Source organism: Musca domestica, unplaced genomic scaffold (assembly GCF_030504385.1).
Source record: "Musca domestica strain aabys unplaced genomic scaffold, Musca_domestica.polishedcontigs.V.1.1 213, whole genome shotgun sequence".
In the NCBI taxonomy this organism is placed as follows: domain Eukaryota; kingdom Metazoa; phylum Arthropoda; class Insecta; order Diptera; family Muscidae; genus Musca; species Musca domestica.
Window position 1 is genome coordinate 1 of NW_026712260.1, and position 20,049 is coordinate 20,049.

General features: G+C 36.3%; 1 protein-coding gene across 3 annotated transcripts in view; it reads left to right on the plus strand.

Annotated features, from left to right (window-relative positions):
• The first annotated feature begins 4,512 nt into the window (after nucleotides 1-4,512).
• Nucleotides 4,513-20,049, plus strand: part of LOC131802576 (dual specificity protein phosphatase 13-like) — a 43,794-nt gene continuing 28,257 nt past the window's right edge. The window contains exon 1 of one of the 3 annotated variants that reach the window (XM_059122895.1): nucleotides 4,513-4,593. In XM_059122895.1, the coding sequence (XP_058978878.1) occupies nucleotides 4,576-4,593 (18 nt within the window). In that variant the 5' untranslated portion in view covers nucleotides 4,513-4,575. The remainder of the gene's footprint in view (nucleotides 4,594-20,049) is intronic. The other 2 variants (XM_059122896.1, XM_059122897.1) reach the window with 2 other exon arrangements.

A 20,049-nucleotide genomic window follows, 5' to 3' on the forward strand; every position in this document is an offset into this window, starting at 1 on the left:
AATGGTATTTGGTACAAGATTATACATCTTCACCGCTTTCAGGTTTTTTTTCCACCAAGTTTGGCAATTCCGACTGAATTTAATCCTAAAAGCATAGCCATAGCTCATTCGATTTGGCGTTAAAGTCCCTCACATGCATAATATGCACTCCACAACAATGATCTTCGGCACCAGCCATCAAATACAGCCCAGAAAAGACTCTGTCAATATTATCAAGATCGGTTCAGATTTGGATATAGGTTCCATATAAACTTCAACCGATTTCGGGTTAATTGTGCACCAAATGAACAATATCAGTTCAAATTTGGCATATCCAACTGAATTTAGTCTAGAAGCAAGTACCTTAAATTTGGTGAAAATCGGTTCAAATATAGCTATAACTCCCCATATATATGTTTCATTTGATTTGGTGTTTAAGTCCTTCAATTTCGTAATATGCATTTGACAACAATGATGGTACCAATATCTTATAAAGCTTTTAAATACCGTTGCCAAATTTTATCGAGAACGGCTAAGATTTGATATAGCTCCCAAATATATTCTAATCCGATTTCAGGTTCAGCCCAATGGAGTGAATTTCGGGACGTAAGTTTCCATATTGTGCATCTTGGCTCCGATATATTTTTATACCCTACACCACATAGTGGTAGGGTATTAGTCTTTGTGCATTTGTTTGTAACATGGAGAAGGAAATGAGATAGACCCATAGTTACTTTTGAGAACCTTCATAGAATCACTTTCTGAGTCGATTTATGCATGTCAGTCCGTCTGTCCGTCCGTCCATGTATTCTTGTGAACAAAATGCAGGTCGCATTTATTATCCGATGAGATGAAATTTTTCCAAACGATATTTTTTTGGCCCAAGAAACCCTATTGAAATTGGTGAGAATCGGATCAAATTTAGATATAGCTCCCATATATATCTTCATCCGATTTCGGGTTAAATGAGCACCAATGTCCACTATCAGTCCATTACCTGAATTTTGGCACACCCAACCGAATTCGGCCTAGAAGCAAGCATATCAAATTGGTTCAGATATAGCTATAGCCCATATATATCTTTCATCCGATTTGACCTTTAGGTCCCTTAATCCTACTATGCACTCCACAACCGTGATAATTGGTACCAGATATAGATGGAGCACAGAAATAGGTGTTTTTAAATTTTATCGAAATCGGTTCAGATTTGGATATAGCTCCCATATATATCTTCATCCGATTTCGGGTTAATTGACCACCAATGGACAATATCAGCCCAAATGGCCCGAATTTGGCACATGTGACCGAGATTAGCCTTAAAGCAAATACAACAAATTTGGAGAAAATCGGTTCAGAAACAGCTATAGCTCCCATATATATGTTTTATCCGATTTGGTTTTAAGCCTCTCACATTCGTAATATGCACTCCACAAGAATGATATTGGTACCAGATATAAGATACAGCCCAGAAATAGCTGTTTGTAATTTTATCGAAATCGGTTCAGATTTGGATATAGCTCCCATATATATCTTCATCCGATTTCGGGTTAATTGTGCACCAAATGGCCGATAAAGGTCCAAATGGACTGATTTTTAGTACATCGGACCAAATTTAGCCTAGAAGCAAGTAATCTAATTTAGTGAAAATCGGTTCAGATATGATATAGCAACCAAATGTATGTTTCATCCGATTTAGTGTTTTAGGTCCCATACATTCGTATATTCACTCCACAACCGTGATATTTGGTACCAGGTATTAGATGGCACAGGAATAGCTGTTTTAAATTTTATCGAAATCGGTTCAGATTTGGATATAGCTCCCATAATATCTTCATCCGATTTCGGGTTAAATGTGCACTAAATGGTCAATATCAGCCCAAATCACCTGAATTTTCGTACATAAGACCGCATTCAGTCTAGAAGCTAATACGTAAAATTTGGAGAAACCCGGTTCAGAGATAGCTATAGTTCGTAAAATGCACGATAGAATTAGATAGATTTTGATTTTGTACCAAATTCTCATAGAGCTCTGAAATGCCCTGTATAAACCTTTTTACGAGAGCTTTCCTTACTGGTTTAATACAATCCTTCGCCAAGTGATATCATGCACTCTATAGCAAACTATAACTTGAAATAAATTCTCCACTAAATATCATAGTGGAGTAGGGTATCATATATTCGGCCCCGCCCGACTTTTGACTTTTCCATACTGGTTTCAATTTAAGTATTCATGCACTCTATGACAATATTATTTGTACGAAAAACATAATGTCTGCGTTATACTTAAAAAGAGATTCATAATTCGTATATTCTACTTTACATAAATCCCCAAAATAAAGTTTTTTTTACGGGTAGCTCTGATAACCTATCTTAAATATTGTGCTTTTGAGAGAAATGGTCAAAAACATTAAGTTCGGCTGAACGGAAATTAGAAAATATTTCTGTATAAAAGTATATGGATTCCAATGTGTTCCACTCTAAACTGCTAATACCATTGAGATTGGTTGGAGAATGCAGTTAAAGTTTTCAAATAACATAAAGTGGGTGGAGTCGATATATTGGGGCAATACCGACAAAATTGAAACAATTCCGTGGACAAATGTGACTAGGATAATCAAAATACCGAATATTGGTAAGTACCGTTATATGGAAACCGTGGATAAATATCGACACTGTTCTGACATCGGTTGTTTAACCCATTGTAAACTAAAAACACGAAAAAATCCGTCAAAATGCGGCTTAAATCGGCAAAATACTGAATATCCGAAGGTACGACCTCAGGTACGAACCCATTACACAAGCTAGAACTCATTACGAACTACAAACGCCCAATTTTTAACGCCAGTGGAAAAATATGGCCAAAACCATGAAAATACCAAATATTGGAGGGTACCGTTATATGAGGACTATATTAAAACATGGACCGATAGATCTTTTTTCAATATCAGCCGTAATAGACACAATACACCTACTAACGCTCTACGTCAAATAATGTGGAATGTGTATCGCGATTTTAGCAGACGGGCATTGCTAAATCGACTCACGCTGATCATGAACATATATACTTTATGGGGTCTGCTACAAATATTCAGAGTGTTAAAAACGGAATGACAAATGTGATATATCCTCCTTTCCATGGTGGAGGGTATAAAAGAACATTCGAAAGTCATTTCAAATGCACACTCAACCTATTCCTATTTGAACTTCATTCTGTAGGGTACCTATTTTGTTGACAAAACTCGTAAACAGAAAACTACGTCACATTTGAAAACAATTTCTGTTGGTTGCATTGAGTGTGTGTGTGCTCTCCCTCTCTCGTAGGTTGCACCTAATGTATGAGTGAGTGTGTTTTTCTCTCTCTCTCTGTCTATTCATTCAGTCATCAGTATATATTAACATTGTTGTTAAATGTGAAATACTAAATGAAACATAAACTGTGACTAAATGAAGAAGAAAACTTTGGAGAGAGTTGGCGAGAGAGACGAGAGAGAACACTGAGTGAGTGATATAGAATGTGTGGAAACTTTTATTGGCGAAAAGCTTTCAATTTTGTGTTAGCGTTATGGTGATGGTGGGCGCCTTACATCCATCCAACAGCTAGCCAGCACTGAACTGTGGGCAAAGTGAAAATACAACGGAGGTGCAGAGCAGAGCGGAACAGAGCAACGTTGGCAGAGAACTGAGCTGCAGCGAAACAAATCAAATCAAATGAAACGAAATCAACCCTATGTTGTACACAGCGGCCAAGTAAATCAGTTAGTCGCAAAAAGAACGCCACGCGAATTTTATCAAAACAATCATAAGCTGACACACCGAGCGAGAGAACTAGGCGAAATCGAGCAAACTGAAATCGAATAGAAAAAACACACCATTAAACCATTTAAATAAATTTAATTTATTTCCCTTTAATTTGCCAATAAATTTTTGTTGTTGTTATTTTTAACGAAACAAAAGCAAAATCCAAGTTAAACGAGAATTTCAGTTCGAAATAATTTGCCAAATTTCCAAAGATTTTGTTCGCTTTAAAGCCCCGACAACATAGTGATATCAAAAATCAAAGAATAAATCTAAGAAAAAAAAAAGAAAACTGAATTTTGATAAGAAAAATTTTCTACATTTTCTATAAGAAAACAAAAACAAAACCAAACAACAAACGACATAAAGTGCATTAAACAATAAATCCTCAACAAATTAAATTAGCAGTAAAACTTGCAATTCCGCCGCAATACAACGAAACAAAAAAAAAAAAAAAAAATAAACAGATAAATTGCGCGTTTTTCCTCCGCTCCAAATCAATTGCCAGAAATTGCAATCGACTTGTAGTTGCATCAACAATTGCCATTACCAAGGACACCAAGCAATCTATAGCCTAGCAGCCCCCAGCCAAGCCAAGCCAGGCAAACATTCAAAACCTACCACAAGGATAAAAGCGACGAGGTCCTGACAACGCAGCCATAAATCAAAACTTTATCCTCCAAAAAAAAAAAAAAACCAGTGAAACAGGAAACTTCTTCTCGAGTCATTAGCAACAACTAATAACACAACCTCAAAACTACTCTCAGAAGCCAGCAGAAGAAAAACACAACTTTTAGCAAAATGTCATGGAGATATGCGGTAGGTTGTTGTTATAAACTACATAAGCCTTTTTTTTTTCATTTCTTTTTCTTGTCAAAGTACATATGTACATAAAGAAATATGTACATGAAGGTGTAATAACACATACATATGCAGTTTCAGAGCATATATGTGTGTGCAACAAAGTGTATTTATTCTTAAGAACTTAGATTATAGTTACCAACAAATAACCTAACCCAAGCAACCATCATCACAATCCGCCATCACCACCTTCACCTACATCCCTCCCCCTGATGTACACACGTTTGGTGGCGGGTTGCCTACAGCATCTTGAGAAGAGATTTTGCAATCACAGCCTCCCAGATGTAGACTCACACACAAACACACCACCACACTTTCACACGCATTTCTAGGTTTAACGACGCAATATTGCTTTACTCCCCCACGGCGCACACCACACACACTCACACACATTCACATTTTTTTAGATAAATGATCCTGGAGAAGAATTGTTGTTTGCATTTAAGTATGCTGTAATTCTATAAATAAAGTGTTCTTTCGCAAGTATATATGTAAAGTAAATTTGGTATATAGGCCCATAAATTGCCTCAGCATATAAAGTGGTCATGATAAGCTGAAAAAAAGAACAAAAACAATTAACAATGGCTATAGGTTCGGCCTTCGTCCTAAGACATTTTTACAATAAAAAGTCTGCTATAAAGGACAACTAACGAATGGACCACCACTAGAGAAGTTAAAGTAAAACAATTAACAAAAAAAAAAAAAAATACATTAAGTTCCGCCGCCCTCCACCATTGGATAAAGGAAACATTTTTATATAAAAGTATCTGGATTCAAAAGCGTTCCACTTTAAATTACAAATAACAGTAAGACCGTTTGGAAAATGCTGTTAAACTTTTCAAAAAACCATAAAGTGGGTGAGAGGGTTGATGGAAGCCATATCAAAGGGGATCCCACATTGACAATTTTATACTTCAAGTATTATCATATACCAAATCTTCTAAAATATGAAATGTTAAACAATTTCGTGGGTAAATGTGACTAGGATTATCAAAATACCAAACACCGGTGGGTAGTTTATATGTGCAAAACGTGGAACTAAATATGCAATGTTTTGCCACCGGGCTAGAACCCATTATGAACTGCAAATACCAATTTTATCAAAATATCGAATATCGGGAGGTACCGTTATTTGGGGACCATACCAAAACGTGGACCTATACATACAATGTTTCGCCATTGAAGCTAGAACCCATTTTGACCAACAAATACCAATTTTTAGAAGAATCCGTGGAAAAATGTGGCAAAAATCACCAAAACACCGAATATCGGGAGGTATCGTTATATGGGGCTATGCAACAACGTGGATACCTTCAATCTTTCGCCACACGAGCTAGAACCCATTATTCCCTACAAATACCAATTTTTAGACAAGCCCTTGAAAAAATGTGACAAACATTTTCAAAATACCGAATATCGAGGGGTATCGTTATATGAGTGCTATAGGAAAACATGAACCTAAATATGCAATGTTCCGCCACAGGAGCTAGAAGCCATTAAGCACTGCAAATACCAATTTTAAGACAAATCCGCGAAAAAATGTGACAAAATCTTCAAAATACCGAATATTGGGAGGTTCCATGGGGGCTATACCAAAACGTGAACCTATACATACAATGTTCACCACCGGAGCTAGAACCCATTGCTAACTCGAAACACCAATCCGTGAGAAATGTGGGTAAAATAATGAAAATACCGCATATCGGGAGATACCGTTATATGGCGTCTATATCAAAACGTGGACCAATATATCTCATTTCAGTATCAACTATCCTAGACACATACAACGTATTGTGGCAATTTTGAAGCTATACATCAAATATTGTGGGCTGTATCGTGATTTCAACAGACAGGGAGACCGACGGATGGACAGACATAAAGACGGACATCATTAAATCGAGTTAGAATTTATGCTGATCATAATTATATACTTTAGGGGGCCTACAACGAATATTTAGGGATGTTACAAACGGAATTACAAAGTTAATATACCCTGTGCAGCAATCCATCCAATATATTGGAGCTATAGCTATATCTGAGCCGATTTTCTCCAAATTCGATGTACTTGCTTCTGGGCTAAATTCTGTCGGATGTGCCGAAATCCATTTCATTTGGAGGTATATTATAGATAAGGCTCACATAAATTGAAATCGGATGAAAATATGTATGGGGGGCTATATCTAAAACTGAACCGATATTCAGCAAAATTCCCAGACAAATATCTGGATAAATTTGACAGCGTGTGCTAAATTCATTTGAGTCGGTCTGATATTACGCATTTGGTGCACAATACTTATGACATCGGAAGGCACTATATATGAAAGTTATATCCAAATCATTCATAAACCGACTCAGAATGTGATTCTACGAAGATCATAATTTCAATTCAAGTTTGGTCCTTAATCTATACTTGTTCACACCTATGCTCCTTGTTCTTTTACAAAGAAGCCAGCTAAAGCCATTCAAAAAAAGCGTTTTATGTAATCTCACCTTCACTGGGGAACCTTTGGTCCATTGCGAGGAAGAAATGAGACATTTCGGGATAGGAGAGACAAAGAAGCGAGAAGAAGAAGAAAAAATGTATAGAGAGAAGTGTAGTTAGCAAAGTGGTTTTCCTTAGCGAGTTGATGGGATCCATGTCATCTCTCATCTGTCAAACGCCCAATGTTCTTGTTGAATAACATGGGACATCTTTCCATAGTCGACAGTAGTCAGGAACTCTGTGTCCGATCTGTCGGCAGTGGCCATTCAATATGCCTACAGCGATTCTAAGATCAGGCCTGCTAATTGATGGGGCTGGTTCTTATTCTCATTCTCCCTTTTGATGTTTAACAGTCTCAGCAATCGGTGTATCAATTGACTGGAATGCCTCGAGCTAAAGAGCAAAGAGCCCGCGTATTTTAAGGAGGGAGCTTTGCAGTCAAGAGTGATTCTCGATTTATGGCACTTGAACTTCATAGCTTTAAAGTCCGCTTGACTATCGACATATATATTTGATGACATTAGCAGCATTATTCCATCGGAACTGCTTTAAATTTCGTATTCGAAGTTCGGATATCCCCATAAACGGGGTTTCATTTGAGTGATTTTCAAGTTCGCTTCAAATGTTGGAGGGTATTAAAAGTTCGAATTAAGCGGCCGTTTTAACTTGTTATACCCTCAGACATTTGGCTACTGAGAGTACGTCACTTTGGACCGAATTCGTTTCAGAACAAGTCGATCTAGGTGGCTTGTGAGCACGATAACTCTCGAACTTATAATTTAAGTTTTACTTTTTTTGGCTTGGCGATCTATGAAAATTCCCAATTTGGGTGTTGCCAAATTATTTTCCTTAAGAACTACATCCTAAAAGTGGCTTTGTATTGGTCCCTTGTATAAGTTAATACTTAAGAACTTCGAGTAGAACACACATCTGTGAATTATGTTTAATCTTCTTCTTGCTGTTAGTTTGAACCATGTTTTTAAGTATATAATTTTGTATGTACGTGTCGTCTGTTTGTATTAGGACACAAAAACTGCATTAAGTGCACATGAACTCAAAAAGAAATGCCATGTATGTACATGCAATTGTTGTTCTTCAATGTTTGTTGTCTGTGTTTGTGTGCGAATATATATAAACCACGACAACACGAAATACATTGAAAATTGTGTGGTGTGTGTGTGTGTGTGTGTGGTGTGTTGACCTTGATTTCCGTGTTCCGATGACCTAATTTTGCCCATGTACATGGACATTCTTTAACCCCCTTAGATATCCATATATATACATATATATGAACTCTTTTCATTGTATTTGTATTGTGGATGATGTAAAGAGAGTGCAGCTGATCCAACTGATGCTGAACTGTATATGAATTTGTATGTGTGTGTTGGCTGTACAATGCATTGTGATTGGCATTATTATGATGTTTTTTTCATTCTCTCATTTATTTTTAATTTCCCTCTATAAAATATTACTATTTGGTTTGGTTTGTTGCAAATAGCAACTTGTTTTCAATTAGTTTCAATAAATGCACAGTGAAATGAAAATATTTAATTGTTAGAGTAGATGACAGGGACTGATGGAAAAATTTTCCATAGAAAATTCGTCCTCAGTCCTCGGAGAGAGAGACTGATGGAATAATTTTCTATAGTAAATGCATCCCCAGTTCTCGGAGAGAGGGGCGGATTAAAGAACTATGTATAGAAAATTCCTCCTCAGTCCGCGGAGAGAGAGAGAGAGACACTGATGGAAAGTTTTTCTACAGAAAGTTCTTTCTCAGTCCTCGGAGAGAGACTGATGGGGAAACATTTTCTATAGATAATTCCTCCTCAAACCTCGGAGAGAGAGACTGAAAAAATTGTCTATAGAAAATTCCTCTTCAGTCCTCGGAGAGGGCCAGATTGAAAAATTTTCTATAGAAAATTCCTTTTCAGTCCTCGGAGAGAGAGGACTGATGGAAACATTTTCTATAGAAAATTCTATCTCAGTCCTCGCAGAGAGAGACTGGTGGAGAAAGTTTCTATAGAAAATTCTTCCTCAGTCCTCGGAGAGAGAGAGTCTGATGGAAAATTTTCTATGGAAAATTCCTCCTCAGTCCTCGGAGAGAGAGAGAGAGAGAGAGAGAGAGAGACTGATGGAAACATTTTATATGGAAGATTCTTCCTAAATCCTCAGAGAGGGAGACTGATGGAAAATTGTCTATGGAAGAGTCTTCCTTAGTCCTCGGAGAGAGAGACTGATGGACAAATTTTCTATACAAAATTCTTCCTCAGTCCTCGGAGAGAGAGAGAAGAAGACCTCAGAGAAGACCTCTCACTTCCAACCTATAGAAGTAGAGAAGACCTCAGAGAGGTCCTCTCACTTCCAACGTATAGAAGTAGAGAAGACCTCAGAGAGGTCCTGTCACTTCCAACGTATAGAAGTAGAGAAGACCTCAGAGAGGTCCTGTCACTTCTATCCTATAGAAGTGAAGAAGACCTCAGAGCGGTCCTCTCACTTCTATTCTATAGAAGTGGAGAAGACCTCAGAGAGGTCCTCTCACTTCTATTCTATAGAAGTGGAGAAGACCTCAGAGAGGTCCTCTCACTTCTATTCTATAGAAGTGGAGAAGACCTCAGAGAGATCCTCTCACTTCTATTCTATAGAAGTGGAGAAGACCTCAGACCTCTATTCTATAGAAGTGGAGAAGACCTCAGAGAGGTCCTCTCACTTCTATTCTATAGAAGTGGAGAAGACCTCAGAGAGGTCCTCTCACTTCTATTCTATAGAAGTGGATAAGGCCTCAAATAGGTCCTTTTACTTCTTTTTACTTCTCTTCAGTGGAAGAGAGGCCATCTTATTTCTTTTCTAGGGAAGAAGAAGAGAAGACCCCTAAGAGGTCTTCTATCCCACTGTTAGGTATATTCGTATCCACCGATCCTCGACCTTTTACTTATTCCCAACTGTTAAAAAAAGCTATGTGACATTTGTCCCATTCCAATTTTATTTTCGTTGCCATTAAAAACTATTTTCATTGTAGCTAAAATTAGACCTGCATTTTTCATTTAAAAATAGACCAAAGCAATTCCAAAGTCATGTTACATAGATTATAGCAACCCGGTTCGACTTCCGGCATGGTGTCCGCTGTGGAAAATAATGTACCTCCATTAGAAATACCAATAAATTTGCATTTTTTTTTGGTTTTTGAGAAACATGCCAAGAAAAAGGTCACTGGTTGGGGTGACCTTAATAATAGTTTTACCTTTTCAAATAAATTAAATATTTATAGGTGTCACTGTGCGGTTAGTGGGGGGGGTAACCTGTCATTGTGTAAGTTTGTATGGTCCTAGTTATCGTTGGGCGCCATCCACACATGAGAGATCCTTTGAATTCACTATCAATACACTTATGTTGTCACCATTTCCAGTGTTCTGCTTTTGAATTTGGTGCAAAACTCTTTTATCCTATCGCTGATGGAATGGAGTGGAGGAGAGGTGGCCGAAATCAAGAGTAAGTGGTTGTGGTGGCGGAATGGGGTTGGGTGACGTTACCTTCATTTCAAATGTGTGTTACACTTGACAATATTCTGTCTCGCTAAAGCTTGTCTACACCGTTCACAGGTTTGCAATAAATATCCTGCAGTGACATATGCACATATGTATGTGTGCATGTGTGTCTCTTGGTATTGTTTTCCCTCAAAAGGGAAATTGCAGAATAACAAAAACGTTTGTTTTCTATGAAAAAGCGAAATAAAAACAACAACATTTGTATGGAGTGTTTGTGTCTCTTCAAATGGTGCTGAGGTATTTTCATTTGTTCGGCTATACAACAATGCAATGTCTATTTAGTCGTCCTTCCTTCCTTCCGTTCACCAGTTTGTCCTCCTCCTCCTCCTCGTCCTCCTGTCTGTCGCTACAATATACAGAGAAAGTTTTTGTGTGACACATTTTGTTTAATTGTCTTGTAGTTGTTTCGTATTTTCTCTGATGTGTAGGTGTGTGCGTGTGTGTGCTTGTGTTAGTGCATTGAAAGCGATGCTACTGCTGCTGCTGCTTTATTGTCTCAACAGACAAATATGCGAACAATGTTTGATGTCGTTCGCCGTTGCCGCTTCGGTGTGAGTCTAAGTTTTATTTGTCTATCTGTCGACGGGTGACAAATCACTTGTGCTCTGATTTACCTGATGTAACAATACATGTACATAGCTATATAGTGGATGTTGTATATACATATAAACATACATATTTGAATATTTGTAGTTTATTTTGTCTCATACATTTAAAAGTGACACTAATCACTGCGGGAATAGATGGATATTACTTTCTTCAATAAGGGAAATGGTGATTTGTGTGGAAAATAGTTTAGGACAATATGATATGCAAGGATATAGGCCTTGTAAACTTATATTTCTAGCGTAAAAGAAAAATTGATTTATCTGCTTTCCCTTAAGGGAGTAAATTCGAAGAATGCCTTCGGAAGATGGAGTGGAAGTTTATAGGAGAAGGGAGATCTTTGTTCTATTATTTAGGAGAATAGGGATATCTTAGAGCATTAAAATGTCTTCTTTTGAAACCAATCACTGCGGGAAAACTTGGATTTTATTTTGTTATACCCTACACCACATAGTGGTAAGGGTATTATGTCCTTGTGCATTTGTTTATAACATGGAGAAGAAGGTGGAAATAGACCCATAGTTACTTTAGAGGATCTTCATAGAATCACTTTCTGATTCGATTTATGCATGTCCGTCCTTCCGTCTATCTGTCCATGTATTTTTGTGAACAAAATGCAGATAGCATTTATTATCTGAATTGAGATGAAATTTCCAAACAATATTTGGTTGGGCCCAAAGACGAGCCCTTGGTGAGAATCGGTTCAAATTTAGATATAGCTCTCATATATACAGGATTGCCCATCTGGCAACGCCATAACTTTTGACAGAGATGTCACATCGCTTAATGACATACCGCGTTCGAAGCGTCAGTCCAAGCTGATTTTTACCATGAACCAATACACGCCACGCGAAATAGTTGAAATTTACATTCAACAGAAGAAGTCAATTGTGAAAACTCAACATGCTTTTAGAACACTAAAAAATGTGAGAAGTGCGCCTTCTAAGAACACCATTAAGCGTTTATACGAAAAATTTTCGGCTGGTAAGACTCTTTCTAATCCGAAGTCGACCAAGGCGATCGGCCGAGAATATCGCTGCCGTACGAGCCAGTGTTGAGAGGTCCCCAAGAACATCCCAAAAACGCCGTTCTCAGCAGTTGGGCATGGCTCGGTCCACTTACAACGGATTATTCGCATTGATTTACATTTGTTCCCGTACAAAATTCAATTGACGCAAAGAATGTTGCCTGCGGACAAGCCTCGTCGATTGGAATGGGCCCATGGGTCCGTCGAATATGGGCAACCCTATATCTTCAACCGATTTTGGGTTAATTGTATACCAAATGGCCAATATCAGTCCAATCCAATATCAGTCAGTCTAGAAGCATGAAATTTTGAGAAAATCGGTTCAGATATAACTATAGCTCTACACAGGGTGAGATAAAAAAACTGCAACAAAGTCGAACGCCATAATTTTTACATTTTTTTCCAAATTTTATTGAATGAAAGCAAACCAGTAAAGAAAGCTTTAATGTCGGCCGGGGCCGACTTTATGATACCCTACACCACTTTGCATATTTAGAAGAGCTTCACATAACAATTAAAAGTTTTTATGGGAGAATAAAATCCTACAAGCTATGATTATAATTATAAAAGTTCAAAGGGCGAAATATGCCGAATCATTGTATATTTTAAATTCGGACTTGTATTGCCCATTTGGTGCAAAATTCATTTGAAATCAGATAAAGATATATATGGGAGCTATATCCAAATCTGAACCAATCTCGATAAAATTTGGCAAAGATATTTCTGAGCTGTATTTGATATATTTTCCGTTGTTACGGAGTGTATATTACGGCTGTGGGAAAAAAATATAATGAATAGGATAAACTTTATATATGGAAGATATAGGTATATCTGAACCAATCTTCACCAAATTTGGCTTACTAGCTTCTAGACTCAATTCGGTCGTATGTGCCAAATTCCATCCTATTTGGGCAAATATTAGACGTTTGGTGCACAATTAAAGGTAAATCGGACGAAGTTATATATGGGAGCTATATCCAAATCTGAACCGATCTCGATAAAATTTAGCAAATGTATTTCTGAGCTGCATTTGATATATTTCCCCAAATATTGTTGTTACAGAGTGCATATTACGGCTGCGGAGGACAAAAATAACAAATCGGATGAACAAAATATATGGGAGCTATAGCTATATCTGAACCGACTTCGATCAAATTTGGCATACTTATTTTCAAGTCCAATCTGATCGTACGTGCAAAATCCCATACTATTCGGACTGATATTACACATTTGGTGCACAATATAAGGCAAATCGGACGAAGATATATATGGGAGCTATATCTAAATTTTTACCGATTATCTCCAATTCCTTGGGCCAAACAAATGATTTGTGCAAAATTTCATCTGGATAGGGCAATAAATGAGAACTGTACTTTGTTTACAAAAATACATGGACAGACGGACGGACGGACAGACGGACGGACGGACAGGCGGACGGACAGACATGCATAAATCGACTCAGAATGTGATTCTATGTAGATCATCAAAAGAAACTATGGGTCTATCTCGTTTCCTTTTGCCTGTTACAAACAAATGCACAAAGACATAATACCCTTACCACTATGTGGTGTAGGGTATAATGAGGTTCCTCGCTTCATTTCTAGTGCACAATGGCCACCAAAATCTCCGGATACCAATCCGTTGGACTATTGTGTCTGGAGTAGTTTGTAAAGCTAGGTTGGCACTAAAAAATACCAAAGTGTCGATCACCTCAAGCAAGCGCTTCGACGGGAATGGGCCAAAATGCCGTAGAGCAACATTCGGGCAGCGTGTGACGGTTTCATTGGCCGTTGGAAGGCCATAATTCGTGCCAAAGATGACCAATTCAAGCAAATCTAAACTTATTCTAAAATTTGATGCTATTTCCGACATTTTTTGCTTTCATTTAATAAAGGTAATAAAAAATGTAAAAATTATGACATTTGACTTTGTTGCAGTTTTTTTCTCACCCTGCATATATCTTCAACCGATTTTGGGTTAATTTTGCACCAAATGACTAATATAAGTGCCAATGACACATCCGACCGAATTCAGTCTAGAAGCAATTACTTCAAATTAAATGAAAATCGTTTCAGATATAGCTTTAGCTCCCATATATATGTTTCATCTGATTTGGTATTTAGATCCCCCACATTCGCAATATGCATTCAACAACAATGATATTTGGTACCAGATATCTTTTAAAGCTCAGAAATACCTTTGCCAAATTTTATCGAAATCGGCTAAGACCTGGATAGCTCAATACTTATCCTTTATCCGATTTCAGGTTTATTGTGCAAATAATGACTAATATCAGCCCAAATGAAGTAAATTTCGGGGCGTAGGTTTTCATTTGGTGGAAATCGGCTCCGAATTATATATATTTTTTTTAATATAATCCTTCTCGAAGTGATATCATGCACTCTATAGCAATGTTATTTGGTATAAAATATAAAAAATTTTTTCGTCAAATTTAGTGAAAATCGATTCAGAATTGGATATGCCTCCCATTTATTTGTTCCCTCTGGAGCCAAATTATAACTGCTCTAAAGCCAAATGTTGGTAGGTGGCATGATCTACTTCAAATAGTGGTATAGGGTATCATATATTCGGCCCGCCCAACTTTTGACTTTTCCTTACTGCTTTTTTATTTATTGATATATTATTTACGATATTTTGTCCTCCGGGGAAAGACATCATCCCGAATAATATTTAAACTTATAAAAAATTTTAACATTTTTATACCCTCCACCATAGTATGGAGGGTATATTAAGTTTGTCATTCCGTTTGTAAAACCTCGAAATATACATTTTAGACCCCATTCTTGATCAGCATAAAATTCTATGTCCAATGACAGATGTCTGTCCGTCTGTGGAAATCACTCTAGCTTCCGAATGAAATAAAGTAGATTGATGAAATTAAATAAAATTATAAAATGTCTGCAGGACTTTTGGTATTGAAAATGAGTGATGTGGGTCGACGTTTTGATAAAGCCCCCATATAATGGTACTTCCCTTTTTCCGTATTTTGGTGATTTAAGCGACATTATTCACCGGAAATATTTCAAATTTGGTATTTGAAGTTCTTGATGGGTACCACAGCTTATGACAGAAAATTGTCTGTGCAAGTTTCGCATTTGAATATTGTAATGGTTTATAACAAAATTTCCCTATGCCTAAGTTCGTATAGAGACTAATATAACGGCTACATTAGGTATTTTTAAGATTTTTACAGAATTTTTAACGGATTTTACTGTTTTTGAAAATTGCCAAAATCGTTCCAAATGGTGGAGGGTATTCAAAGATCGGCCTGGCCGTACTTACAGCTTTGTCACTTATAAGTTTTTGTCATTTCTTTACCGGTATAAACTTTGTTAAGTACTTAATTCTTATGAGATGCCGATTTAAAATAAGGGGTTAGTATGCTGCTTTGTAAGTGGTTACAGATGTCAAAATGTACTTAATAGCATCACTAGTTGGTAATGAGATATTTTGCTGGGTTGCTCATTTGTTTTCATATTTGGACCAACGTTTTGATTCACGGTAATTTTTAAACCGTAAACATACCGTTAAAAGTCACTTATTCTATATACTACATACATGCACTTATGTGTTGTACAGTAATTCCAAAACAATTCCTACCCCATATCAATTAATTTTCAATTATTTCCTAATACAATTAAATTGTTGTGTTTCATTGTTAAACGGTAATAAACAAACAAAGCCATGATGCATTCTACAAATGGGTGGGAACTATTTATATTTCCGAATTGTTACAATTTCCCATTTTCGTTGTTGTTGTTGTCGATTTTATATAATTTCACAATTTTAGATTACAGCAGTTTACTGCATCAATGCGAGGAAAAAAAATACACAAAACGCCCACACGACAGAGAAGACCACTTGCACACATACAGTGGAACCTATTTAAATTGCTAGCAGTGTACATATGTCGATTTGCTAGTTTCGCTTATGTTACACTGTTTGTGTTCTTTGGTCATATTACGTCTTAATCAATAATTCTATTCTGCATCTAGTATTGCAAAGTTTCCGTAAATTCTCAACAGAAATCGTTGTAATTCGAAATGTTACATTATTGAGGGTTTGTTTCTCTTCTGAGATGCCGCCGTCGCCGTCATGCCTAGCAGCCACAAATAATTGCACATACCCACCATGTATCCAATAATTAGACAGTGAATGTCAATGTCAGTTGCACTGGCAGTAAATTTGAAAAAATCGCAAAAAAAAAAAAAAAATACAAAAATAAAAACAAAAGCTGAAATGTGAAATTCCAAGTGTCGCCGTATGACTGATGAAAAACAGAAAAACAAACAACAACAGCAGCAACAGCAAGCCATGAAAAAATAGGCGAAAAACAATAACAAGTAATTACAAATAATCGATGATTGTGGGCGCGTCATTGGTACTTATTTAGCAGTAGAATTTCTGTTGCCTTTTTTTGCTGTTGCTGTTGGCTTTTGATGTTGAATAATGTTTGTAATTAGAAGTAAAACAAAAGAGGCAATAGCTATATTTTTTCACAAGCTTATTGTGAAATAATTGCTGTTTTTTTGGTACTAAGTAACATTTTGCATATTTAACATGAAACATGTAAGAGGAGGATAATATTTGCTTAGCAGATGCTGAACATTTTTGGAATATTAAAAGAATGCATTAAAAAATAAAAAAACTCATTTCGACTCCTCCCCTCCCCTGTGACAGTCATTGCCTATATAGGTTTAATTTTTTCCAGAACCCCCCATGTTCCTGAACTCCTCGATATTTAGTGCTCTGATAATTTTTCAGAGGGATCGTTTAAAATTCGGGTTGAAGATTTTGTAATGGGTTCTGTCTTCTGTGGCAGAAGATTGCTGGAATAACCTCCGCCTACTTTCAGCCACAGACACCAACAGTGATCAAGTTTTAGTATTTCAGATCTATCCCTTCACTCAATACCATATCTCAATCACAGGCATCAGCAGAGACCTCAATCTCAAATTTAAGGATTCCGGCCCTATCCCTTCACCCAATACCAAATTTTGTACCATTTAGTACAAATATATGAAATATTTTCAAAATATCGCCAAATCTCAAACATAGATACCATCAGTAATCTAAATATCAAATTCCTGAATTTTATCTATATTCCTTCAACCAAGACCAAATTTAGTACCATTTGGTACTTTTCCTACAATTATCATTGTCACTTCCAAAACCACCTCCCTGTCTCAATCCTAGATACCAACAGAGACCTATATAACGAATTTAAGGATTCTAGTCCTATTCCTTTTCGAACTTTTCGAACAATTACTGTTCGTAATTCCAAAAACACCTCAATATCTTAACTACAGACATCAACAGTGGCATCTGTATTAAATTTCAGAATATCAGCTCTATACCTACACCCAATACTAAATTTAGTAATATTTAGTACTTTTCGTACAATTATCACACACACTTCCAAAACCACCTCCATATATCAATTCCGGATACAAACAGAAACCTCAATATCAAATTTCGGGATTTCAACTCGATCTAATACCAAATTAAGTACCACTTAGTACTTTTCGAACAATTACTGTACACATTTCTAGAACAATCTCCATATCTTAACCTCAGATACTAGCAGTTATCTAAATATCAAATTTCAGAATTTATCTCTAACCCCTCAACCAAGACCAATTTAAATACCATTTTGCCATTTGAGGATTCCAGCACTATCCCTTCGCCCAATATCAAATTTAGTACAATTTAGTACTTTTTAAATAATGACTGTACGTATTTCCAAAAGCACCTCAATATCTTAACCATGCACATAAACAGTAGCATCTGTATCAAATTCCGAATCTATATATATAAAAGAAAGTTGTGTTAGTTACTACGCTTATAACTTAAGAACCGCTGGACTGATTTTAACGATTCACACAAATTTTGAATTGTCTCCTCTCCGAAAAGGATAATATCCAAAAAAATCGCGTAAAAATGTGATATATTAACATTTTTATTTTGACTTTTGAAATGTACAATAGTAATGTTTTATTTTGCATGATTTTTTTTTCCATTTTGACTTACTTTTTTCTAATGTACATTTGTAGTGTTTTGTATATTTTATTTTTGAATTCGAATATTAATACCAATTTATTAAATTGACTTGATTTCTTGAGAACTAAAATTGATGGCGGGTTACATGGAAGTGTAGTACCGAATTATGTGGTGGCGAAACGGAATAGATGATATCGAAATAATTTAACGCGATCACACCAAAGTTAAAAGAAAAAGTTACAGTAAAAAAAGTTAAAGTAAAAGTTACTTTTTCAAAATCGCTAAAAAATCACGAAAAAGAGATCTCATTGCAAAATTATTCAAATCGGGAAAAAATCGAAAAAAACATTCAATAGAATCGAATTTTAAAATAATAGTACATTCTATTGACAAACTTTGTAGGGATCTTTAAACATTTGCTGTAAAAAATCAGCGAACAAGTTGAAGATTTTTTCAATTTGTTATTCTTCTTTTGTCAATTTTTTCAATTTGTATTATCATATTGAATTCAGTGGATTTTTTGTGAACAAAATCAAGAATAATTTTTCACTATATACAATTTTTCACCAAAAAAATGAAATAAATGAGAAATACGATGGTAACTGACATCTACCTTTCAACCTCAGGGCCTACATCGTGCTTCAGCTGGAAGATGCGCAGACATTTAAACAAACAAAAATGACCGAAAAAGTCTAATAAGCCTCATTTCAAAGCATACTTCTTTCAATGTGACAATAATCCATCCAATGAGACAATAATCCATCCAATGAGAGCTCAAAATTCAAAATTCTTTGGGAGTACAATCAGTAAAATACCAAATTTAAAGGGTGCAAAATAGTAGAGCGAATCGGACTTTTAGTAAGAAAAGGATTTATATCCTTCCAGAAATCCTTCCCAAACATTCAAGATACCTTAAATCGCTTTTGCAGGTCTTCATATCGATCATAACTCACGGATAAGGGTACAACCCGATTTCATATTTATATAACCGTCTATGATTTATGATTTTTTTGGCATTTTTGTTTCTAAGGGGGTAGAGAACCTCTTCGCATAAAATTTGAAATTTTCAGAGTAGGGCCCATATTAGTCTTGACCACCTTCATCAATTGATTTGGCTAAAAAGATTATTTATGCTACCCTGGGGTAGGGAACCATCGTACAGATAATTGCCACATAGGAATTTATTTAAGAAAAGCCCCCACATTGGAGTATCCCCAAGTCCACTTTCACATCTAATGTGTGGTCAGAAAAGAAAATTTTGTATTCTATTGAATTTGTAACCTCCAAGAGAATGTTGGTTGGGCCACGTTTTGATATAACCCTCATATGAATGTATCCCTGATTCCAGCTATGACTGTGGTCTTGGCCACGTTTTTCAACTGATTTGGCCATTATTTGGCCTCTTGGCTTTTCTATTTCGAGGGCCTTGACCACATTTTCCAATCGATTTTGCTGTATTTAGGCTACTTTGTGAGTAGAGAACCATCTTACAGAAAAATGTCAACAAACATAAATATTTTGGTACAGGGCCGCCGATCTATAGTGATTTTTACCGATTGGCGCTAATGCGCAATTTAAAATTTGTTCACCTTTATGAACTAGATTTGTGAAAGATTATGTTATATAAAGTTTGCATTACAGACTAAAACTACGGGCCGGCAACGCGGACCGGGCCAGCTAGTATAATATAATTCAGAATATCAGCTCTATTCCTTAACCCAATGTCTGTTCGTCTG